The sequence below is a fragment of the Trichosurus vulpecula genome, chromosome 3 (assembly GCF_011100635.1).
Source record: "Trichosurus vulpecula isolate mTriVul1 chromosome 3, mTriVul1.pri, whole genome shotgun sequence".
NCBI classification, from domain to species: domain Eukaryota; kingdom Metazoa; phylum Chordata; class Mammalia; order Diprotodontia; family Phalangeridae; genus Trichosurus; species Trichosurus vulpecula.
This window is the reverse complement of record NC_050575.1, coordinates 103,197,716-103,223,375: the sequence shown is the minus strand read 5'-3', so window position 1 is coordinate 103,223,375 and position 25,660 is coordinate 103,197,716. Positions and strand designations below refer to the sequence as shown.

The 25,660-nt window shown below is 43.7% G+C and overlaps 1 protein-coding gene across 1 annotated transcript in view; it reads right to left on the bottom strand.

Moving 5' to 3' along the window:
• Window positions 1-24,133: 24,133 nt before the first annotated feature.
• The window catches only part of MYBL2 (MYB proto-oncogene like 2), a 46,412-nt gene continuing 44,885 nt past the window's right edge, over window positions 24,134-25,660 (bottom strand). The window contains exon 14 of the mRNA XM_036751530.1: window positions 24,134-24,859. Within this exon, the coding sequence (XP_036607425.1) occupies window positions 24,731-24,859 (129 nt within the window). The 3' untranslated portion in view covers window positions 24,134-24,730. The remainder of the gene's footprint in view (window positions 24,860-25,660) is intronic.

Sequence of the window (25,660 nt, the reverse complement as noted above, 5' to 3'; positions counted from 1 at the left end):
GGGCCATGTGGTGGAGAGAGCCAGCCCAGCTTCTGTCTCTCCACAGCCCCCCATCTCTCCCACACAAGAGGAGGGGATGGAAGTTCTTCCTAGAGCCAGCCACAGGTTTCTGTCTCCTCAATGTAGTAACCAAGGGGGTCCCCCCAGATCTGGAGGCCAAAGAAGACTTCTTCGTTACCTTCAAGGCTGTTTAGAGTTAATGAGAGCAATGGCACAGATGCAGTCTTGCATAAGTTAATTTTGCTCTGTACCTCAACTCAACGCTGACCCCAGCCACAGGTGATCCTAGAAAAAGTGCTGACTCAGATTCACAGCCAGCATCACAAATTTAGAGCTGGAATATGCCAACCACCTCATTTTACAGGTGAGGAAACCGAGACCCAGAAAAGTTAAGTGACTTGCCTAAGAGGACTCAGGGAATAACAGAGAAGATTTGAACCCATGTCCTCTGACTCCAAAGCTAGTTCTCTTTCAACTGAACTACTCTACCTGTCTCCAGAGTTTGAATTCCGATTCTGCCACTAACTAGCTGTGTGACCTTGGGCATGGCCCTTTCCCTCTCAAGAATTCAATTTCTTCTATAAATAAGGGCTTGAGCTAAGTGAGCTCTAACTCTACTCCAGCTCACAAATTGATGTTCCAAGGTCCTTTCCAGCTCTAACATTCTGTGTTTTAAGTTCCCTTCCAGCTCTGACATCCTGTGTGCTCAAGTCTGTACTAGGTCTAATATTTTATGTTCTCAGGCCCTCCCAGCTCTGACATTCTATGTTCTAAGTTCCCTTCCAGCTCTGACATACTGTGTGCTTAAGTCTATACTAGGTCTAATAGTTTATGTTCTCAGGCCCTCCCAGCTCTGACATTCTATGTTCTAACGTCCCTTTCCAGGTCTGACATTCCACGCCTGTACTAGGTCTAACATTCTATGTTCTCAGGCCCTCCCATCTCTGACATTCTATGTTCTAACATCCCTTTCCAGGTCTGACATTCCACGTCTGTACTAGGTCTAACATTCTATGTTCTCAGGCCCTCCCATCTCTGACATTCTATGTTCTAACGTCCCTTTCCAGCTCTGACATTCTATGTCTGTACCAGGTCTAATATTTTATGTTCTCAGGCCCATTCCAGCTCTGACATTCTATATTCCAAGTTCCCTTTCCAGCTCTGACATTCCATGTTCTAAGGTCTGTGCTAGGCCTAATATTCTGTGTTCTTAGGCCCCTTCTAGCTTTGACATCCTGGTTTTGACATTCTATGTACTAAGGTTCTTTCCAGTTTTATGCACTAAGTAAGGTCTGTTCTAGCTCTGGCATCCCATGGTTCTTTGACCTAAGATTCCTCCAGCTCTGACATCCATAGTCTATGTTCTAAGGCCCTTTCTGATTCTAATATTCGATGTTCTAAAGTTCCGTCTGTCTCTGACATTCCACATTCTAAAATCCTTTCCAGGTGAGATAGCTTATTCCATTCTGGGAAGCCCAATTCACACAATAATTTGCCTTCTTCCATAGGAGAAACTTCTCTGTCCACGCACAAGACCACAGACCAACACCGCCATCTGCTGGCACCTACTATAGGCTGCTTTTGTCTTATCTCAGCACAGGCAAAGGGGCCAGCCATGGGCTTACCATTCATTAATTAAGAATAATGGTGACATAAGGAATTATACATTTAAGAATTACAAAAATGGGCATATCCTTTGATCCAGTGGTCTCATTACTGGGATTATATAACCTAAAGAGGTTGCTGAGAGGGGGGAAAAACCTACTGGTACAAAAATATTCCTAACATCTCCATTTGTAATAAGAAAAAATTAGAAACAAACTGTCTCCAGTGATTGGAGAATGGCTAAACAAACAAAAGTATGCAAATATTATGGGATATTATTGCACCATAAGAAAATGTTAATATGAAGAATTCAAAGGAAAGACTTGTTTGAAATGATTCAGAATGAAGAAAATAGAAGCAAAAGAACAATATGTTATAACCACACACCAACAAATCTGTAGTATAGAGCCAGTAAAGAAGAACAAAGGGAATCAAGATGACAAGAATAATTTGGATGCTGTTGCATTAAAGTCAGGGTTTACACCACTACAGAGGCAGGGTGAGTCCCCTGCAGTCATTTGCAATTTCTGATTTGTTTACATACTCATTTTTTTTCTTATTTCCTTTTCTTCCTCTATTTTAGCCTGAGGTCCAGTGTTCCAAGCTCTGTGTTTACAGGGTCTGGGTACGGTCTTAGGGGACTATCCTCAAACCATAGCTAGCGCTTCCGTTCATTTGGCCTCCCCTCCACCCAAAATATTTTCTGCAATTGCTTGTGTCTAGGTCTTCACAGATGTGGTCAAAAGGACCCCAGATTCTGTGCAAGTACCCAGCTCACAGCCTCAGAGTCAGAACAGCTTTTATTACATCCTCCAGAAAATACCAAACAATACAAAGGACTCTCAGTAGCCCGTAAACAAATCCTGACATCCTAGTGAATCCAACCTTCATCCCAGAGATTTCCTCAGGCCTTCTAGCCTCATATAGCCTCATAGCTCTGCCCTAAGGAGATCATTCCCATCAGAAGGACAATTGGGGTTCCTAGAATGGCATCCCTTCCCCCTCCGACATTCTGGTGAGTCCTATCTTCATCCCAGTGACCTTTACAGGCTTCCAGTACAGGCAGCTAGGTAGTACAGTGAATAGAGAGCTCGGCCTAGAGTCAGGAAGACCTGAGTCAGAATCACCTTCAGACACTTACCTGTGTGACCTTGGGCAAAACATTTAACTTCTGTCTGCCTCAGTTTCCTCGATTGTAAAATGGGGATAATATTAGCTCCTACCTCCCATGGCTGTTACAAAGATCAAATGAGATATTTGTAAAGTCCTTAGTGCAATGCCTGGTGGTATATAAATGCTACCAATTACTGCCGCAGAGGCTTGTCAAGGAGATCAGATAAGTAGATGGATGGGAGAATGTATGAGCTTTGTAAATGATAAAGTGCACTGGATGAGCACACTAGATGACATTATTAGCATAGGTCATTGGATTTAGAACTGGATGGGACCATAGAGACCATCTAGTCTAACTCCCCCATTTTAAAGATGAGAAAACTGAGGCTCAAAGAAATTAACTGAATTGCCCAAGATCACATAGATACTAAGGAGCTTGCTAGGATAGAAACTCAGGTCCTCTGACTCCAGAGCTCCCAACACTGCCTCTGCAAACATTGTGCCTTTGGCCCAAGTCAAGGTGCCCCTAAAACAAGAAATATCCTGTCGTTATTATAAATAATAATTTTAAAAACTCACATTTTTATAGTGCTTTATGGTTTGCAAAGCACTTTTGATATAGAATTTCATTTGATCTTCACAACCACCTTGTGAGATAGGTAAAACTGAGGCAGAGAGAAGTTAAATGTCTTTGCCCAGGTGCATTCAGCTGGTAACTGACTTTCAACAATCCCCCGTGCCAACAGGACTTTTTAAAAAAGGGTAAACTCCTGGTCCCTGTGAAGGAAAACTAGCAGAAAACTTCAGCAACCCCCCAGTACATTCTGGGTCCCAGATTGGACTCCTCCACGCGCCAGCTGACACCAGCTATATAAAAACCTGGTGATGCCCATCTCCAGCCCATGGCACCTGCAAAGACCGGCAGCCTGCCTGACAAGGAAAACATTCCTTTTATAACTTCCTGGAGCATCTTCTGCACCGTTCTAAAGGTTCTGAAGGGAAGGTAGACGGAGGCAGGGTTCCACTCCCCAGGTGCCGAGGGAATAGAAATAACAAGAAGAATTTCTAGCAGCTCCATAGTACCTCTTATGAGCCAGGCACTGTACTAAACGCTTTACAAACATTATCTCATTCGATCCTCCTGACAACCCTGGGAGCTAGGTGTTACTATTATCCCCATCTTACAGTGGAGGAAGCTGAAGCAAACAGCAGTTAAGTGACTTCTCCAGGGTCACGGAGCTAGTGTCTGAGGCCACATTTGAACTCAGGTCTTCCTAACTCCAGGACCAGTACTCTATTCACAAATAGAGGGCTTGGAGGGACAAGAAGGTAGGGTGGGAGAGGGGGCTACAGCATGGGACAGTAAGTCCTTGCCTCCGGCCCTTTCATTTCCCATATGATTTCCTCCAGAGGCTCTAGCAAATCTCGCCCATCAACCTAGTCCTTCTGCTACCTGGTACAATAAAACTGGAAGGAAGGAGACCTGGGGTCTAGTCCTTGTTCTGCCATAGGCGGTGTTATCTCTGAGTCTGTTTCCTCCTGTGTCAAATGAAAGAATTAAAAACCTGCAGGTGACCGGTCTCTTCACCTCCATTCAGGGCCATCCTTGTGCTTGCCTTGGGAGGCAAGAAAGAAGCAAGATTTCTCCATCACCGCTTCTCCTCACCCCCATTTCATTCCCCGGTCAGGCCCAGCAGCTTTAGCTGGGCCCACACCTAGATCCGGTTGTGCTCTGAAAGGGAGGTGTCAGACTCAAATAGAAATGGGGGCCAATGGCCCATACATAAGGATCACAGGGGGCTGCATACTGACTTAGTTTTATAATGTAGGATTATCTAGGTTTTATTGCATTTTTTATTCATCTTGCTAAATGTTCCCAAATACATTTTCATCGGACTATGTCATATTCAAGAGTGTTATGGGTCACTGCAGGTGGCTCAAAAAGATTCAGCCCCAGGGAAGGCAGATTTCAACTAAATACAAGGAAGAACTTCAGACTACTTGAAGAAATAGTGAGCTCCCTATCATCAGAAGTAATTCAGCAGAGGCTAGTGGACACCTGTTAGAGGGTATTGAAGTGGCAAGGGCCTCTAAGGTCCCTTACCAGCTTGAAGAGCCTACACTTCCAAGATATTTTGTTCACTATGTTTCCTCTAGAAAACAACTGTCCACAAGAGAGTTCACACATCAGTAAATTATTAATAGCAATAAGGGATGCAGCTTTCTTTCCTGAGGGAAGGGGCTCGTGAGAGCAGATGGTTCTTGGCATCCCAGGTAACAAAATGCAGGCTGCAAGGCAAACATTCATTTGATTTCTTTTTCAATGATGTGCCAACTTTCCTGGGCAGCAGGGTCTGGGTCTGAAATTCCATCCACTTATTTTACATGTCTTTAAAAACATAATCCTGTAGGATTAAAAGTGAAACGGAACAACAGCATGAGGTAGAAAGCTGAGGTGGCCTATGTTCTAGTTCTAAATAGCCAGACAGCTTCAAGAAAATTGCTTTCCACTCTTTTTGTAGTGGCAAAGAATTGGAAATTGTGGGATTGTCCATCAACTGGGGAATGGCTGAACAAGTTGTGGTATATGATTGTAACAGAATACTATTGTGCTATAAGAAAAGATGAGCAGGATGCTCTCAGGAAAACCTGGGAAGACTTACATGAACTGATGCAAAGTGAAATGAGCAGAACCAGGAGAACATTGTACACAGTAGCAGCAGTATTGTATGATAATCAACTGTGAATGACTTAGCTATTCTTAGCAATACAATAATCCAAGACAATTCCAAAGGACTCATGATGAAAAAGGCTATTCACCCCTAGAGAAAAAACTCATGGAGTCTGAATGCAGATTGAAGCACACTATTTTTTTCTTGGTGTTGGGTTTTGGGGGTTTTTTTGGTCTGTGTTTTCTTTTACAACATGACTACTATGGAAATATGTTTTGCATGATTGTACATGTCTAACCTATATCAAATTGCTTACCATCTCAGGGTCAAGGGAAGGAAAAGAGGGAGAGAATTCTGAGCTCAAAATTTTTTTTAAAAAATGTTTGAAAAAATTATTTTTTCATGTAACTTGGAAAAAATAAAATGTTCAAAAAATTGGTTTTTTTTCTTTCTGGACTCAATCAATAAACACCCATTTCTGTTAGGGTACCACCATGCATCTAGTCTCCCATGTTCACAACTCTGACATTATCCTGAGCTCCTCATTCGACCTCATCCCACATGTAAGCAATCTATTGCCACGTCTTGTCATTTCTACCTTCACATCATCTCTCATTTTGGTCCCTTTACCTCCATTCACAGCAGCCACCACGGTAATTCAGACATTCCTCACTATTCTCGTGGCCTCTTTATTGGTCTCCCTGCCTCAAATCTCTCTGCACTCCAATCCATCTCCACAGAGCTGCCAGAGTGTTCTCTTTAGGCATAGATCTGACTGTATCACTCCCCTACTTAATAAACTCTAGGGGTTCTCTATGGAATCTAGGATAAAAGATAAATTCTTTTGTTTGGCTTTGAAGACCATTCACAACCTGACTCTCACTTACAATCCAGTCTTCTTCTCCATTTTTCCTGATCATCCATGCTACAGTCCAGTCACACTGGCCTTCTTGCCGTTCCTCACAAACCACCCTCCATCTCCCATTTCCATGCCTCATGCCTCAGAGAAGCCCTAGTTTCCTTACAAACTCAGTTCAAGCACCACATTCCCCACAAAGCCTTCCATGGTCTCCCAAACTGCTCTCATCCTCCCTCCCCAAATCACCCTTATACAGGCTTTATATTTATTCTGCGTCTACCCACATATGTACGTGTTATCTCTTCCACAGAATACGAGCCCCTGAAGGGCATAGACTATTTCATTTTTTCATTTGTACTCCTAGGGTCTGGCAAATGGCAAATGTTTAATTATTTCTTTATGATTAATCACTTGCTTGCTTCTAGTTCAACCACTGCCAGCCAATGAGAAGAGATTTCTTTCTAATACTTGAAGATGGCTATTGTGCACTCTCTAAGTCTTCTCCAGGCTAGATATCTCCACTTCCTTCAATGGATCCTCCAATGATAGGACTCTGGGTAGGTCACTTAACCTCTCTCTGACTCAGTTCCCTCATCTGATGATAATAAGAACACCTGCCTTCCGAGGTTGTTGTGAAGATAATATGATAAAGGTAAAGCACTTAAAGTGCTATATAAATACTAGCTATTATCATCTCTGGTTTTTTTTCAGACACAGGAGCTCATAGAGAACATCTACTAAATCAAGAAGGAGTTGTAACCTGTCTCGGTGGAGAATGTGGCCACACAGTGGAGACACAGATCCTTGAAATATCCAGGTAAGTGTACACTCACACAAGAGGCAGTAAGGTGCAGTGAAACAGCACGGTCTCTGGAGATCATGGACCTAGGTTCAAATCTCACTTCTGATGCTTACTAGCTATGTGAACTTGGTCAGAGTCATCTCACATTGATAGGCCTCAGTTTTCCCAACTGTAAAAAATGGCCAAGTTGAACTAAAGGGTCTCTTAGATCTCCTCCAGCTCCGGGTCTGCGATCTATGCCTACTTAGAACCTCTAAGAGCTCTATGGTTCTGTGGAATGACTCTGGGACTCATCTCACAGATGGTAAAGCAGTCAGAACTCTGGACTTGGAGTCAGGAAGACGTGGGGTTCACATCCTTCCTCACACAGCTGCTGTGTGACCTGGGCAAGTTACATAATCTCTGAGCCTCAGTTTCCTCATCTGAAAAAAGGGAGGTGATAATAATGGCCACTAGGATAATGTTTGTAAGGAGTCTGTCACATAAATGCAAACTGTTGCTCTTCTCATCTCCTTTGGGACCCCACCTTTCCCATCGGTAAAATGGGCGTGATAATACCTGATTGGGCTACTTCATGGCACTGTTGAGAGGATCACACAGGACGACAGATGTGACGCTATGCATGCTTTGTAAACAGCAAAGGATGTGCAGCTACAAGAAGGCATCCTTACTATCAGCATCACCTCCGGCACTGAGTCTTTGACTGGAGCCACATCTGAAGTGTGGATTTAACTACTGCATCCACACCACGCCTGGCGATTGTACAGGTCCATTCCCTCCTTTTGGAGTTTCAGTAGACTTCTGTACAGGTCCATCTGTGTAGCTTCATTGTGGGAAGCAAGGAGATCAGCCTGTGCCTGTGTCTGTGTGGGTGTGGCTGGATCAGATCAGATCAGATCAGATTAGACCAGACCACACCAAACCAATTTAAGGAATGTATGATTAGATCCTGAGTCATTATAGCAAACTTTACAAAGCAGACCCTGTTCTGTTCTCTACAGATCCCAGAAACATAGGAGCCCTGTGCCCCACCCACCCCATCAGGATATTACTCCAGAGGGCAGCTTGGATGATAGGAATACCTCTCATCCTGTTCATTCCAATTTGCTTAAATGGCCCATGAGCAGATTTTGTCAGACACCAAACCCCAGAGGATTTAAACACTTTCATCCCTGGAGCTGCTGCCCTTGGCCCACATTGTTCTGCTCACACTCACCTTAGTCACCCCCTACATGTAGGCCCAGATCCAGCCATGATCTACTAACTCCTCTGGTATCTTCTCACTCATTCTGGTTCTTGGACTATAATCAAATCAGTTCTGTCATTGTTCCTGGAAAGGGTGTGTCAATCTATTTCCATTTGGCTTTATCTTTATCACATAACTTTCCAAAGGAACATAACCCTCCCTGATAACCACTCCTCTATCTCTTCCAATCCAATTAAAAGGTAAGCTCCTTGAGGGCAAGAATTGTATTGGGTTTTGTATTTTTATCCCAGGCCTCAGCACAGTGCTTGGTCCACCACTTTTAATATGTGCTTTCAAGGGAGGTATGGACCTATAGTAGCCTGCCATGTGGATCATTCCAGTTCACAGAGAGACTGTGCACCAGGGAAAGAAAAGATCCCAGATCCAGAGGGGCCTAAAGCTCATTATAGTGCAGGAATTCCTGTCCATTGGCAGCTTTATTGCATTCCAGGGCACAGAGATATCCTGTGCCTTGGGCTGTGTACCAAGCAAGGACTAGGTTCAGAAGCAAACTGTCACTGTCAGCTCTGACCCCAGGAACAAAGAAGGGTTTTAGCCCCAGCTTCCAGTTCAACATGAAGCCCATAGAGGAATAACCACAGCAGGAATCCCTCACCAAAGGGGAGTGGGAGTCTACAGGTCTGTCACACTGAACCAGCAAAGCTTTCCCTGCTGCTGATAATGGCTGAGTCCAACAGAAGTCTATTGAAACTCCAAATGGAGCAAACCCACAGGCCTATGCCCAGGTCAGGTATTTGCAGACCAGAGGGGCAGCAAACAGACCGTGTTCTGGACCAGACCAGTTTGGGGGCACTAAAAACTTGCATGCCTCCAGACTGAAGCATCCCTGACATCCCGTAATAACATGGCAACAACACTCAATACCCCCAAGAGTGCAGCACAGGACAACCCAGACATTCCTTCCAGAAGTGCACAGAACTTGGCCCTAACTTAAAGTAGGCTAGAAGGATAAGCAAACGAAAAAAAAAATCCCATCATAACAACTATTTTGGATTACAGGAATGCCCAAGATACAAATCCAGAAGAAAAGAATGACTTCAAAACATCTATAAGCAAATCTTCAAAGAAAAACACAGCTTAGGCAAAATTCAACTAGAATTACTAGCAGAAATGAAACAAGAGGTTTGTTGGTTTGTTTGTTTTAAAGAATTAAACATTTTTTTTATGAATAAGAGCTCCAAAGGGGGAAAAAATAGAAAAGAAATAACAGTTATGGAAGAATGACATGGAAAGAGAATCAACAGCTTGGCACAAGATGTACAAAATCTTGCCAAAGCAACAACTTCTCCAAAAAATGAGAATTGAACAAATAGAAGCTAATGAATCCATGAAACAACAAGAAACGCTAAAACAAAGTAAAAAGCCAGAAAAAAAATAGAAGAAAATATAAGGGATCTCATAGCAAAAACAACTGACCTAGAAAACAAATGGAAAAGAGCTAAGAGTTACTGGGCCACTTCAAAGCCATAACAACAACAAAAGAGACTAGATATCATATTGCAAGAAATCATAAAACTCTCTTAGAACCAGAGAACAAAGTAGGAATAGAAAGAATCCATCAGATATCTCCTGGAAAAAAACCCCAAATGAAAACTTCCAGGAACATTATAGCAAAACTCCAGAGCTTCCAGATTAAAAAAAAAAAATACTTCAAGCAGCTAAACAGAAAGAATTCAGGTCTTGAGGAGCTACAGTCAAGATCACACACAATTTAGCAGCCACTGCTATGAAGGAGTGGAGAACTTGGAATATGACATTCTAGAAGGCAAAGGATGTAGGCTTACCATCAAGAATAATTTACCCAGCAAAACTAAATATAATCCTACAGGATGGAATGAATCTTTAATGAAATAGAGGTCTCCAAACATTCCCAATGAAAAGATCAGAGGTGTGCAGAAATTTTGAAGTATAAATGAGTCAAGAGAAATATATAAAAAGGTAAACATGAACAATCATAAGGAACCAAAAAAGGGTAAGCTAAGTGGTACAGTAGTAGATAGAGTGCTGGGCCTGGAGTTGGGAAAACTCATCTTCTTGAATTGAAATCTGGCCTCAGACACTTCTTAGTTGTGTGACTCTAAGCAAGTCACTTAATCCAGTTTGCTTCAATTTCTTCATCTGTAAAATGAGCTGGGGAAGGAAATGGCAGACCACTCCAGTATCTTTGCTAAGAAAACCCCAAAACAGTTCATGAAGAGTCAAACATGACTTAAAAATGACTCAACAACAAAGGATAAATTGTTTACATTTTAATATGGAGAAATGATACAAGCATTCCCTCTGAACATCATCAAGCACCATAGAGGCAATCTAATATAGACTGAGGTCGAGGTCCTGGGAGTGGTTATGTTATGTCCTGATGATCTTAAAAGGAGAATGGAAAGGAAGAGAAACTGATACACTAAGGGAGAGAAGGGTTAGGGAAATTTATCTCACATAATCAGGATGCAAAAATAAACCTCTATACAAACAAGGAGGAAAAAGGAGGGAGGTATCTGAACCAGTCAAAGAGGGAAGGATACACACACAGAGTTCGGTACAGAAATACATTTCACTCAGAAAAGAAATAGAAAAGAAAAGGGAATTAGAAGAATGGTAGATTGAAGGAGAAATTAATCTTACACAAAACACAGTCTAAATAACGATGTACAAAAATATTTATAGCAGCTCTTTTTGTGAAGGTCAAGAATTGGAAATTGAAGGGATACCTATCAACTGGGAAACAAATTATGGTATATAATAGAATACTATTTGTGCTATAAAAAATGATGAAGGTGATGGTATCAGAGAAACCCGGGAAGACATATGAACTGATACAGAGTGAACAGAATCAGGAGAATAATTAACACGACAATATTGTAAAGACTTAGTCTCTGAAAGACTTAGAAACTCTGATCTACACAATGACCATTCCAGAGGACTCCTGGGGAAACATGTTGCTCACCTCCTGATAGAGAGGTAAACAGAGTGCAGAATTAAACTTTTTTGTTTGTTTGTTTTAGATATCGTCAATGAGGAAATTTATTCTGCTTAACTATACATACATACATATGTATATATATATATATATATATATATATATACACAAATACATATGCACATATATATTTATAGCAAGGGTTTTCTTTTCTTTTTAATTGGGGAGTGGGGTGGGAAAGAGAAAAGGTCAATTTTTGCTGATTGAAAAAATACATCATTAGGGGCAGCTAGGTGGTGCAGTGAGTAGAACCCTGGCCCTGGAGTCAGGAGGACCTGAGTTCAAATCCTGCTCAGACATTTGACACACTCCCTAGCTATGTGACCTTGGGTAAGTCGCTTAACCCCAATTGCCCTGCCTTCCCCCTTCCAAAAAAAAAGAAAAAAAAAATTTAAAAAAAAAGAAAAAATACATAATTTATTTATCCTTGCCAAGAAAATCCCAAATGGGGTCACAAAGAATCGGACACAAGTGAAGCAACAGAACGGCAGCAACAACATGTCTATCAGATCAGTATTGGCTTCTTCGTGAGTTTGTTGGCAGTTTTAACTAATGATGGGCTATACATACCCAGAGAAACTTTCAACAACAAAAATAATCATTTTCAAGCACGTGGGTGGTTTTAGATTTTTAAATCATCATTATTATTACTGTTATTTAAGTATTTCTAAATCTATTTCATACAAATCTTAACCTAATTTAAGAAACCTCCATTTTCTGTCTCAGCCTTCGGCGATATCACTTATTCAAGACACTGACCTTGTAAGAAGGAAGCCTTTTCCTTGAGCCTTATCGCTGATTTATGTGAACGAATTGTTTTTTGAGGAATATGTAATAAAGCAACCAATTGAATTAAAAGATCAAAATCCCTGTGTCCTCTAGAGACAAAGATGATGGAAAATTGATCTGAGGAAGCCTGGATGAGCTAAACAAGGCCTTTTTATTCTATAAAGCCAAAACACAACAATTCTGTCTCACTAATGGTAACTCCCATTCCTCTAGTACCTTAATATTTGCAAAAGGTTTTACTCAAAGCCTGAGAAGCAGGGAACCCAATTGTTAACTATTCCTCTTCTACAGAAGTGAAAACTGACTGAGACAGGAAAAGCGATTTGCCCAAGGTCATACAAACGTGTGAAGAGGCTAATTCAGATCTTTCTTTTTTTTTGAGGGGTGAAGGCAGGGCAATTGGGGTTAAGTGACTTGCCCAAGGTCACATAGCTAGTGTGTCAAGTGCCTGAGGCTGGATTTGAACTCAGGTCCTCCTGACTCCAGGGCCAGTGCTCTACTCACTGCACCACCTAGCTGTCCCTAATCCAGATCTTTTGACCCCAGATTCAGTTGTTCCTTCCATCATACAAAGCTGCATACGTAAGGTGTACATCGTGCATATGGTAGAAGGCCACAGATTTCAACATGTGGAGCAGTCCAAGTTAAACTATATCCTTTGCAGTATTTCATTACTTCCAACTCAAACTAGGCTTACAAAGTTCATTCATTCCAACTCTCGTCACTCAGAAGTCTCGGGGGGGACTTGTTTTAACAAGTAGATAAGGATTGTAATTAGCATATCAATTGTATGTAAATGAAGCTTCTGAAGCACTTGAGGGTGCTAAAAAAGTTTCATAGAATTTCCAACTGGAAGGGGCCTCAGAGACTGTCTCCTCCTTTCACTCTCAAGCATTTCAAACATCTCCCCGGTGGTCTTGTCCACATTATTGATTTGTCTAGTCTGCAAAGAAAAGGTTCTGTTTGAAAATGGAAACTTCAATAGAGCCTAGTTGGCTGATTCCGAGTCAGGGGAGCCTCCTACTTACGTTGCGGGTATGAATTTGATGGATAAATCCAAGTTGTCTGTCTCCATCTCCTCCAAGATGTTAAAGCCTTCTCTCTCAGCTTGCATTTTTAAAGACTGAAGAGGCCTCACAGGCTCATAGTTCTACAGCTGGAAGGAACCTCTGAGGCCGGTTGGTTCAAACCCCTCAATGGACAGATAAGGAAACTGAGGCAGCGGGAGCCTAAACAACCGGCCCATGGTCATACAGATGATGCATTAGGCAGGATTTGAAGCCAGCTTCACAGTGGGCGCTCTGTCGACTGAACCACATCGCCTACATCTTTTCAGTCTATCATTATGTAACTATGTCCCTACCTGTGATCCTTCTATCTTTTCAGCCTATTGTCACACAACTATCTCTCTGCTTGTGATCAGTCTATATTCAATTCAGTAAACATTTATTAAGCACTTGCTATACATCAGGCACTGCACTAAACTCTGGGGATACAAAAAGAGGCAAAAGACAGTCCCTTCCCTCAAGGAGCTTACAGTCTAATGGGGGACACAAGAAAACAAATATATACAAAGCCAGCTATACACAGGATAAATAAGAAAAAAAAATGAAGAGGGAAGGCACTAGAATTAAAAGGGATTGGGGAAATCTTCCTCTAGGAGGTAGAATTGTACTTGGGACTTAAAAGAAGCCAGGGTGTCAGTAGTCAGACTGGAGGAGAGAGAGCATTCCAGGCATGAGGGATGGCCAGAGAGAACACAGGGAGCCAAGAGATGGAGTGTCTTGTTCAAGGAACAGCCGGGAGACCAGAGTCACTGGATTGAAGAATACCTGTTGGGGAGTAAGGTGTAAGAAGATTGGAAAGGTAGGAGGGGGCTAGGTCATGAAAGGCTTTGAAAGCCAAATAGAGCATCTTGCATTTGCTCCTGGAGGCAATAGGGAGCCACAGGAGTTTACTGAGTATCGGAGTGGTTGGGGGATAACATGATCAGACTTGCATTTTAAGGAAATTACTTTTGGGGGCTGTAGGATGGATTGGAGTGGGGAGAGACTTGAGGCAGGCTATTGAGGTGATGTGGACCTTCACTAAAATCATGGCAGGGTCATAGGAGATAAGGGGGCACATCCAGAGAAGTTGCAAAGGTGAAATGAACAGGTCTTGGCAACAAATTTGGGGGAGGGGGAGATGGTGAGGAATATAGGATGACTCCTAGGCCCTAAGCCTGAGGGACTGAGAGAATGGATTACCCTCTACAATGATAGGAAAGGTAGGAGGCAGGGTTTAGAGGAAAGATGATGAGTTCTCTTTTAGACGTATTGAGTTTAAGATGTCTGCTGGGCACCCAGTTTGAGAAGTCTGAAAGGCAGCTGAAGATGCAAAATTAGACGTTAGCAGAGAGATTGGGGCAGGAAAGGCAGATTTGAGAATCATTAGCATACAGATAGTAATTAAATCCCTGGGCGTTGAGGAGATCACCAAGGGAAGGAGAAGAGGAGATGCCAGGACAGCACCTTATGGGACACCTACAATTAGAAGGTCTGATCTACAGGAGGATCCAGCAAAGGAGGTAGAGGAGGAAAACCAGGAGAGGGTGGAGTCCTGAAAACCTAGTCCTAGAGAGAAGACAGTGTCAAGGAGGAAAGGGTGATCAACAGTGTCAGAGGCTTCAGAGAAGTCAAGAAGAACGGGCACTAAGAGGCCACTGAATTTGGCAACTAGGAGATCATTAGTAGCATTGGAGAGAGCAGTTTTGGCAGAATAAGGTCAGAAACCAATGTGTAAGAGGTTAAGAAGAGATGAGAGGAAAGTGGAGGCACTTATTGTAGACAATCTTTTTGAGTTCAGCTACAAGAGGCAGAAGAGATACAGGATAAAGGTTAGCAGGGACGGAAGGATCAAATGAGGGTTTTTTTTTCAGGATAGGGGAGACATAGGTATGTTTGTCAGCAGTAGGAAATGAGCTAGCAGAGATGGAATGATTGAAAATAAATGGAAGAGCAGGGATGACAGAGGGGGCACTGTGTTGGAGGGAAAAGGAAGGAATGAGATCACTTGAGTATCACCTGGAACAAGGGATGGAATGAAATCACTTCTTCATGTGAAATAGGGGTGAAGGAAGAGACAGTGGCAGAAGGCACCTGAGATGAGGAAAGAGGGAGAAGAGGGAGTTCATGGAGATTGGCCTTCATTTTTTCTGTAACATATAAGGCGAGGTTCTCATCTGAGAGAGTGGGGAAGAAGGAGCCGTGGGAAATTTAAGAAGGGATGAAAAGGTGTGGAAGAGCCATTATGGAGAGCAGGATAGTGAGTTACCAAGAGAGGTATGTAGAATTGCCCAGAAGCAATGCCCAGTTTTCTGGAAGCATGGCCACCAGAGTGGCCCATAACCCACCTATTACACAGGTACTCACAGCATGCTTATTTGTTCCCTCTAAGAATGATAACACATAAATCCAGCACAACTTTCCCAGGCATGACAGTCCATGTTGCTTTGCCCTCACAGGGTCATGATGTTTGTGTAAAGGATGTGTGCCCTATTCACAGGAGCACTTGCTTCATACTGGCATGAAGGGGGAGGTGGATTACCCTGGTGGTGGGATAGCTGGTGACTCAGAGGGAATCATTTTCCTAAGGCACCAGGCGGCACTCTAAAGTTGAGCTGCTCCAATTCAGTTCCCCTGGGCATGTGTGAATAGCTCCTTCCTCTCCTCAGTCTAAGCAATTTAGAAACCCGGGGGGTGGGGGGGTGGGGGGGTGGGGCGGGGAGACACTGGCTTGTAATCCTTGCTGCTGGAGAAGCTAAAACTGATGGAGCTCTGAACTGCATCAGGCATAAAGTGGATTGGGTGTCTACACTAAGACTGACACCAATATCATGAGCTCACCTCTCCCACCCCCTCCTAACTCAGAGTAAAGTTGGGGTAAGGGTGCAACCAGTCTGTCTAGGAAGGAAGAACCAGTCCAGGTTGGAAAAATGGGGCAAGTTAAAGTTTTCATGCTGATCAGTATAAGGATCAGGCCATGAACGGCCATCGCACTTCCAGTCTGGGGCCGATGGATAGACCCAGTCTTCAAAAAAAGATGAAAAAATGTGCTTCGACCACAGCTACCCCTGATTAATTCATCCAGGTTTTTTCTAACCTCAAGGTATCATTTAATCCCATCAAAATTTATTCATGTCAATCCCCATTCCATTAGGATTTTAACCTCTTTCCCAATTTTGCTTGACCAGAAAGGATCACTCATTCGCATAGATTCACACAAATTTACTGCATGACATCAAAAGTGCTAGGCACAGCATTAAAACCTCTGGCTTCAGCCACTTGGGAGAGCCTGAGTTTTCTAACTTCCATGCTTTTCTCATCATGGTCACCAAGACAAGCAAACCTCAATGGCCTTTATACTAAGCAGTGCTTGGTCTTGAGATGAGGTGGAGTGAAGGATCATTGTCTCAGTTCACCCCAGCTGGTGGCTGGTGCAAATCACCCCCTCCTGCTCCTCTGGGAAGGGCGTTCAACTCCCTGGACAGTTGAACAGTTGAAAGCTGAAGTCTTGTGCTTCACACACTGATCTTCGGAAGGGCTTGTAATCAGGAGCCATCTCAGCTTCTTCTCCCAGGGACCCTCCTGCTACATACTACTTCTGCCCTCTTGCTGACTTCATGCCTCTCTGTTCTTTCCACAAAGCACAGTTACTCTCTCTTTCTCTCATGATGCCATTAGGATGACCTACGGTGTTCCACTTAAAGTATACATATGGCATATGCTATATGCCCCTGAATATCCCCTCAGGCTACTCAGTCCTAGTAGCCCATCTCTGGTGCCTTGAGATGTGAACAACACAGGGGAACCAGGACCACCTGCACTTCAGAAAGCAGCCACAGGAAGTGTGACATTTGCCTAAGTTCAGTGTTCAGTGATCCGGCACTCAAGGATCCTTACTGGGAGCTCTGTGAGGGCAGAGACCATGTTTTTGCCTCGCTTTGTATCCCCAGCACTCAGTACAATACCTGGACACATGGTAAGCCCTTAATAAATATCTGTTGACTAAATACGCTTTATTCAAGATTCCACCAACTTATTATCTGTGTGGAACTTCCTTACTGGAAGTTATTTGTATTTCAGTTTCAATTCCCATTTAAAGAATCTCATTATTAAAATGCAACAGGGTGACTAGAGTTTATTAGTGTATAGAATATCACATATTCGTTGTTGTTCAGTCATTTTCAGTCATGTCTGATTCTTCATGACCCCATTTGGGGTTTTCCTGGCAAAGATACTGGAGTGGTGGTTTGTCATTTTCTTCTCCAACTCATTTTACAGATGAGGAAACTGAGGCAAACAAGGTTAAGTGACTTGTCCAGAGTCACACAGCTAGTGTCTGAGGCTAGATTTGAACCCAGGAAGATGACTCAAGGACCAATGCTCTATCCACTGTGCCACCTAGCTACCTACATCATGTACAGCTAATAAGTCCAGTTTGACTGGAACAGGGAATATAAATGGGGGATTGATACGGAATAAGACTGGAACATGAGTCAGAGTGAGATCGTGGAGGGCTGTAAATATTAGGCCAAGAATTTTGTATTTTATTTTAGAGGCCATGAAAAAGCATTGAAGTTTTTTACAAAGAGGTGGGCTGGGGTAGACATAATCAGGTCTGGTTTTTTAGAAGTATCAATTTTTCAGCTTCATGGAAAATAGATTGGAAATCAAAGATAACTGGAAGGGCATTTCAATAGCTTGGATTAAGAGGTAAAAAGGATAACAAAAAAAAAAACAACCAAAAAACAAACAAACAAAAAGAGGTAAAAAGGACTTGAAATAAAGTAGGGGCTTATGTGAGTAGAACGAAAGGAACAGAACTGAGAAATGTTGTGTCAATCCAAAAATATTTATTAAATACACATCCTTCCTGACAATGGTTCTGCCATCGGCACCTATACAAACTTGGGCACTTCCTCTCTCAGGCAGGGTCTTCCAATGCATCCTGGCTCATCTGCAGTCGTCCTGGTGAATATCAGGCCACTGGACCCAGATGGCTCTGGAGGAGAAAGTGAGGCTGGTGACCTTGCACAGCCCTCCCTCACTCAAATCAAAGTCAACTGCAAATCATGTCATCATTTTCCTGATGTCACGGTCCTCTTTGAAAAACTGAAGGACAAACACAACACAGCAACCTCATCTGTAAAGAGGGTCTGATTCCCATTCTGAATGCTAGAAATGCTCAGGACCCTTATCTCAGTAAATCTTAAACAGAAGGCATCCCATTCTATAGAATAAACCACAAGGGGCTGCTAGTTCTAACCCTATTAACTCAGTTGGTGTTTTCATCTCCCCCCAGGCTTGGGAAGAAAAGGAAAATCCTGCAAGATTTCCTCTCAGAACAGATGGCCTCTGGGTTAGGGTTATTATCTTGTCTGGCCTGGAAGAAGGGGTCTCTCTTACAGTTAGTTTCTCTTATTGCTCCAAAAAAATTGTCTAATTGCTCAGTGAACATCCAGTAAATACTCTGAGACTGTCGAGATCCCATCTCTCCTTAAAACAAACACTTTCACAGCCACAAAACGTTCTGTGCCAGTGACCTCCATGTGCATCGTGGGCCCCATAATTCCCAGTCAGGAACATCTCAGAGCCCACATCCGCTTCCATAAACAATGTTTTCTGATCTGGTGACAAGGAAGGACAGCATTTTAGCCTGCCCACTTCTGGGTTTCTCTACTGCTCAAGTTAACCATATCACAGCCAGAAATTCGGCTCACTCAATCTGTGTCCCGAGGCAATCCCCACACCAAAATGAGAGGAAAGGCCATGCATTCACCGGTAAAAATTAAGGAACTCCCAAGCTGGAGAGCAGAGTGCAAGGGGGAAGGTGTGGGGGACGCTGGGGTCTGAGCCATCTCCCCTGCAGACTCAGCCCCTTGCTCAGCCTTGCCCCATTTGCCCTTGGAGCCAGAAGTCTTTGATTTCGTGATTTCATAACCCTTGCTGCCTCTCCCCAGCCAGACAGTGAACTCTTCTCGGGCAGGGCCTGTTTCACTACCACCAGCACCTAGCACAGTGCCTGGCACAAAGGCAGCACTTAACAAATAGCGTGCTGATGAGCCTGGATGAGGCCGGCCCTTCTCTGGGCCTAATGACACCACCACCATCCGAGGAGCCTTTACATTTTTCATGATCTGGCCCTCACCCACCTTTCCGGGCTTACTTTAGTGCACTAATAATAGCTAACATTTATATTAGCACTATGTGCCTAGCACTGTGCCAAGCACTTTACAATTATTATCTCACAACCACCCCAGGAGGCAAGAGTTCTTATCATCCCCATTTTACAGATGAGAAAAGGAAACAAGGGAAGTAACTTGCCCAGAGTCACACAGCTAATTAGTGTTTGAGGCTGGATTTGAACCCGGGTCATCTACCTGACTGAACCCATACTCTATCACAGCACAGTGCCACCTAGCTGCATTCTGGAAGCCCTGGATTCAAATCCTACCACAGACACTCGGCTCACAGAACTCTGAACAAGTCCCAACCTCTGGGTCTGTTCCCTCATCTGTACAATTAATAGCGTCTTCCTCAAAGAACTGTTGCGAGGCTGAAAGAACACATATAGGACTTTGCCAAGCTTGGTACTATTCAGTCACGTCCAAGGCTTCATCGGCCCATTTGGGATTTTCTTGGCAAAAATACTGCAGTGGTTCGCCATTTCCTTCTCCAGGTCGTTTTACAGATGAGGAAACTGAGGCAAACAGGGTTAAGGGACTTGACCAGGGTCCCACAGCTAGGAAGTACGTGAGGCCAGATTTGAATGCAAGTCTTCCTGATTCCAGGCCCAGGGCTCTGTCCAGCATGCCACCTAACTGCCCCCAAAGTGATACGTAAACATGAGTGTTATTTGTAGACATTAAGCAGAAATGGGTTATTTCTTCCCAACAGAGACGAGCTCTCCAGGGAGTGAGTTCTCCTCTCTCCTCCCCCCATAGGTCCCCTGGTATCCACAAGCTCTCCTGGCACAGCCTTCCTCCCATGTAACCTGCCCATGGTTATTCTGTTACAGCCTTTGTCTTGTTCAGCAAAGGCCTTTCATATGTTAAGTTGGCATTCATATGCTAATAACTCAACCAGCTAGTGAAGTAATTATATTTTGCTGAATTTATTATTAGACCTTTGTGGGGAGGTGAAAAGCAGGAGCAGGTTAATGTGGGCTGGATGCGGGGGATAGGTCTCAGCTCTGACTTACATCTGGTAGACACTGGCCTTGAGGGGCAGTGTGGCCAAATGTCAGCGCTAACAGAATTACAGAACGTCAGAGAGAAAGGACCTTCAAGATCATGAACTCCAGGAGTTCTTAACCTTTCTTATGCTACAGACCCCCCACCGGCAGTCTGGTGCTGCCCACAGGCCCCTTCTAGGAATCTTTAAAGACATAAAAATAAAATACATAGGACGACAAGGGAAACCACTTAAACTGAGTTATCAAAAAAAAAAAATTAAAAACAGGGTCATGGAATCCAGGTTAAGAACCAGTTAAGTCCAACCTCGTTTTTCAGATGGGGAAACTGAGGTCTAGAATGGAGAAATAACACATCCATTTGTCATAAAGAGCAATACTGGAAGTAGGACTAGAACTCAAGTCCAGTTCTGGTTCCCAATCCAGTCTCAAGGCCCTTTAAAAAAGTGCATTCTGCCCAATGTCTTTGCCAATGCAGTCTCCTGTTCCACAAAACCACGTACCCAAAGGCCCGCTTCCACTGGAAGAAGTACCTACCTTCTCCATTTTTCCAATTCTACCTAACTCTAAGGGAACAAAATAATTACGAAGACAACATCCAACTTTAACAAGGTGCTTTTACTTTCCAAACAAGTTCACCTCTTATCCTCACAACAACCCAGTGAGGTAGGGAAGAAACCACAGTACCATCACACCCACTGTACCAACACAGCCTTAGCTCCGACCCTGGCGACAGAGGCTGGGGCCTTCTCCTCTCTTCTGAATCTTTTTGAAATCACAATAAATTCTGTGAGGTGCAATGATGAGACGGAAACACCCACAAGACTGCCTCAGTGTATACTGCCCAGCCGGTTCAAGAAGGGAGCCAGTTCTAAGAAGTGTCTGCTTCATGGGGTGACAAGATGTTAATAAAACCACAACAGTGGCCCTGAAGAAACCTGTCTTTATTAAAAGCCCTCAATGTGTGTGATATTAAAGATCCAAGATAAACTATGCCTTAAAGAACAAATGGAAAACCAGTGAAACAAAAATGGTCTTTCCAAATTTGAAGGTAAAATGTGGATTCCAAGGCAGTGTTCTTTTAAAAAAATCGGAGGGAGGGTGCAGGAAGCAGAATCTGTAAGACAAAAGGAACTAAACGCCGTTATAGGCCAGCTATTCTCTAGGTTTTGACTGCCACCAGAGAAGTCTAGAGTTGACTCAAACTCCAGGGCCACCCCTCTCTTCCTCAGTGATACCTCCTCAGATTCCCAGCCAAGCACCGGCCACCACTTCTCTAGGATATCACTTAACCTGATGGAGGGGAGATGGAGGACAGGGACCGATGCCAGAAGACAGGAGAGGCACAACAGTCTCGGCCCTCAGGAAACCCCCTCTCGTTGAGGAGAAAGGGTATGTACATAACAAGTCATAATATTGCTGCTATTCATAATAGCACTTCTGAGGTTTGCAAAGTATTCTTCTCATAACCCTGTGAGGGAGGTAGTTCAAGTGGTGTGATTCTCACGTCACAGAAGAGTCAACAGCTTTGGAGAGGTTATGTGGCTTGTCTGTAATAACACAGAGAACAGGTATCTAAGGTGGTATTCAAACCCCGTGTCTCCCAAACTCCAGATCCAGGGCTCTGATACACCACACCACAACACTGAACATACAGCAGCATCATTATAAGGAACAAAGATTAACAGACAGCAAGAGCCATGAGAGTTCCAAGGGAGAAAAAAAAGGATTCCCCTGAGCCAGCTGGGATACGAGGTTTCATAGAGGATAAGGGACTTGAGTCGGGCCTTGACAAAAAGCTAGGTGGTGTAGTGACAACATGGGAGTTTTAGTGGGAGAGATACTGAGTTCAAGTCCTACCTAAGACATTTACTAGCTGTTTGACCCTGTCAAACTGTCACTTAACCTGTCTGCCTCAGTTTCCTCATCTCTAAAAAGGGGATAACAACAGCACCTGCAAAAAAATAACAGAACCAACCTCATAGAGCGGTTGTGACAGTCGAATGAGATAACACATAGAACGCACTTGGCAAAACCTTAAGGTAAAGGTAAATACAATTATAATTGACCAATGGATAGACGCACTTCAAAGTTTACAAAGGGATCCCTTCACACCAACCCTGAGAGGTAGGTCATGCCAGTATTCTCTCCATGTCATTGATGAGGTCCAAAATCCACACAGCACGCCCAGGGTCACCAGGCCAGTAAATGTTATTAAACACCCACCAGGCACCAGGCACCCTGCTAGGGTAACAAAGAAAAAAAATGACAACTCTGCCCTCAAGGCGCTTACAATCTATTATACACAGATAAGCAAAATATATACAAAATAAATACCAGGTAACTTGGGGAGGAGGGAGGGGGGGCATTAGGAAAGGCCCCAAATCCGGGGCTTCTGATTCTAAACCCAGGATTCTTTCCTCTCCACCGAGTTTCCTTTCTGTGCGGAAAGGACTTGAGCCAAGAATCATGAGGATATCTCGAGCAGCCGTCTGACCAGATGCTCAGTCAGCAGTGACCTCCCAGCACACAGGACCACGGAATGAAGAGTCGGAAGGGACCTTAGACACCATCTTGTCCAATTCCCTCATTTTACGGATGAGGAAACCGAGGCCCAGAGAAGAGATATGACCTGCCCAAAGTCACATAAGCAGCAGGGCCAGGATTTGAATTCAGGTCCTTGGACCGCCACTCTATTATCCTGAATCCCCTAGTTATCTGCCTACATGTTTCATCTTTCATTAGTCTATAATGAATGCCCTCCAAGGGCAGGGTCCAGGTTACTCTTCTTTGAATCTCTACCAGATTCTAACAGTGCTTTGAGGTAACAGATGAAAAGTCTGAGTGAACCATATGAATGTGGGATGGACTGAAAGAGGAACTGATAAAAGAACAGTAAGTACGGCTGAGAAAACAAGACATAATGACTCTGAAAAAAGGAGACAACCACCACAAACCAGAAGCAACTGGTGTGAAATCGCAAGGAACAAACTCAGCCCCCAAGGAAAGCTACGAGATGATGTCTCCCCCAATTCCTTTCCAGAGGTTAGAGGTCTATGAGTATGGAGCACTGCATATATTTCCAGATTTTTTTTCAAGTACTGATTTGTTGATTTTTTTTCTTCTGAAAAATCTTTGTTCCGTGGGATGGCTCTGTGGGAGGGAAGTCTGGGAAGGACACCAAGGGAAACACAGGTAAGGCAAAAAGGAAAACCACTGATAATTTTTTTTTTTAAATGAATGCAGCAGGAATTAAGTTGGGGCAAAAATTGTAGAGAACTTGAATGCCAGGCTAAGGGGCACAGCCTTGAACCCACAGGCTGCAGGAAACCTCCGAGGTGAGAGTGGCATGCTCACAACTGGAGTTAGAAAGATTCCTTCGGCAGCACGGGTAGGATGCACAGGAGGGGCAGAAATCAAAGGCAGGGAGGGAGATCAATTAGGAAGCATCTACGCTGGTCATGAAGAGGGATGAGGGACTAAACCACAGTGTCAGAAGGTGGGGTGGGAGGGATACGAGAAAGAATGGAGGAAACAAACAGAGAAATCAAGAAAGTTACACCACCACGGTTATCAAGCCTGGCAGGGAGTGACTATCATTGATAGAAATAATGAAGCCAAGGAGAGGGAGAGAGGCAGGGAGGGAAGGAGGGAGAAAGGGAAGGACAGGAAGGGCGAGAGAGGGACAGAAACAAAAGAAGATGGGGAGACTGAGAAGGGAGAATTCTGCCTTTAGAAGACAAGAAAGACTGCAGCTTCAGGGAGCTTTTATTTTTAAAAAATTAATTAATAATAATATTAAATGCAACAAAAGGGAACGTGGGGAAAAAGGACCAGCTGAGAGACAATGAATGACACTCTCTATGGCCCCTTGGACACCACCTTGTCTTGGCTGAACAGGCGCCCAAATTCAAGAGGAATTCCCCGGAGATCCTCCCTTTCAAGGTCTTCAACAGAAGGGCGAGATCATGCTGAAAACACGCGAATAGGGAAAAACCCAACTTTCCTGGTATTAACATGGCAGTAGGACACTGAGTTTCAAGGTTTCTCGGAAGCACCAGGTAATGTCCATGGAAGGGAAAGGAAAAGCCAGATCCCAGGGCAGAGATTCTGCAGAACCAAGGAAAGGATCCAGTGTTCTTCTTCCCCCCAAGACAGATCCAAAAATCACACTTCTCTCTATGCAGCTACCACGTGAATCCACAGAAGGAGTGTAGAGGCAGACTTCTCTCTTGTACCACAAAATCCAATTAAGCCCCTGAAAACTTTTTTTTTAATAAGTTATTTTGAAAAAATAAAATTTCAAATTCATACCCTGCTTAGGAGACACCTGAGCCAGGGAACACATTTTTATGCCCCTAAAAAAAGTCAGAAAAGAAAAACCAACTACAACGTCAAAATCCCATATTTTTCATGACAAGATTAGAGTCCGAGAAGTGTGGCTCTGCTTTAGGGTACCCAAGATCTGCCGGGCCTTTTCCTGCATGAAAAGCTGGTCTCTGGTTCCACCACAAGCCACAACTTTCCAAGCACTGGACATCTGAGAAGGAGAAAAAGGGGTTAATGTCCAGAATCAAATTAACCTCTTCCAAAAGGCATTCATGGTGTCCCCTCGAACCCAATCTCTAAGGTTACTTTCCCTCTAATTTGTATTTATCATCTACATTCTGATTTATATTATGGGGTCTCCCTACGCCCCTGCCCCCCATTAGAATGCACGCGTCCTGAGGGGAGGGATGGTTTACTCCCCGTATTTGTATCCCCACTGCCTTCGCAGTGCCTAACATAGTTAACACTTAATAAATAAATGTTTGCTGATTGATATAGTAAACCTCTAGTCCCAGGGGGTCACTGGAGGAAATAAGAGCCTCAGGTGTGCCGCAAAGGACAATAAGCACCGATCCTAGATGCCTGAATAAATCAGTTCTAGAAAAATCAAGCCCCAGCACCTGGGATACAGCACGAGCCCTGGATTTAGAGCCAGATGATGCAAGTGCAAACCCTGGCTTCGGGCTCCTCATCTGACCCTTTTATCATTTTTCTAGTTGTATAAAGTAATCGTTTGGTAGTAGTCCGATGGGTATGGCACTGAATAGATTAACTCGGGTAGTAGGGCCAACTTGATTATGTTGGTTCGTCCCACACGTGAGCCAACCTTCACTCCCAAAGAAGGTGAATCGGGGGCAGCACGACGTAATGGAAAGAGGCGAGCCACAGCTCTAACACCAGGGGAATGACTGACTTCTCCTTTCTCAGACTCGGTTCCTTCATGTGTAAAATGGGTAATTGGCACTACCCACCTTCAAAGAATGGTTGTGGGGGGGGGAATAAAAGTTGGAAA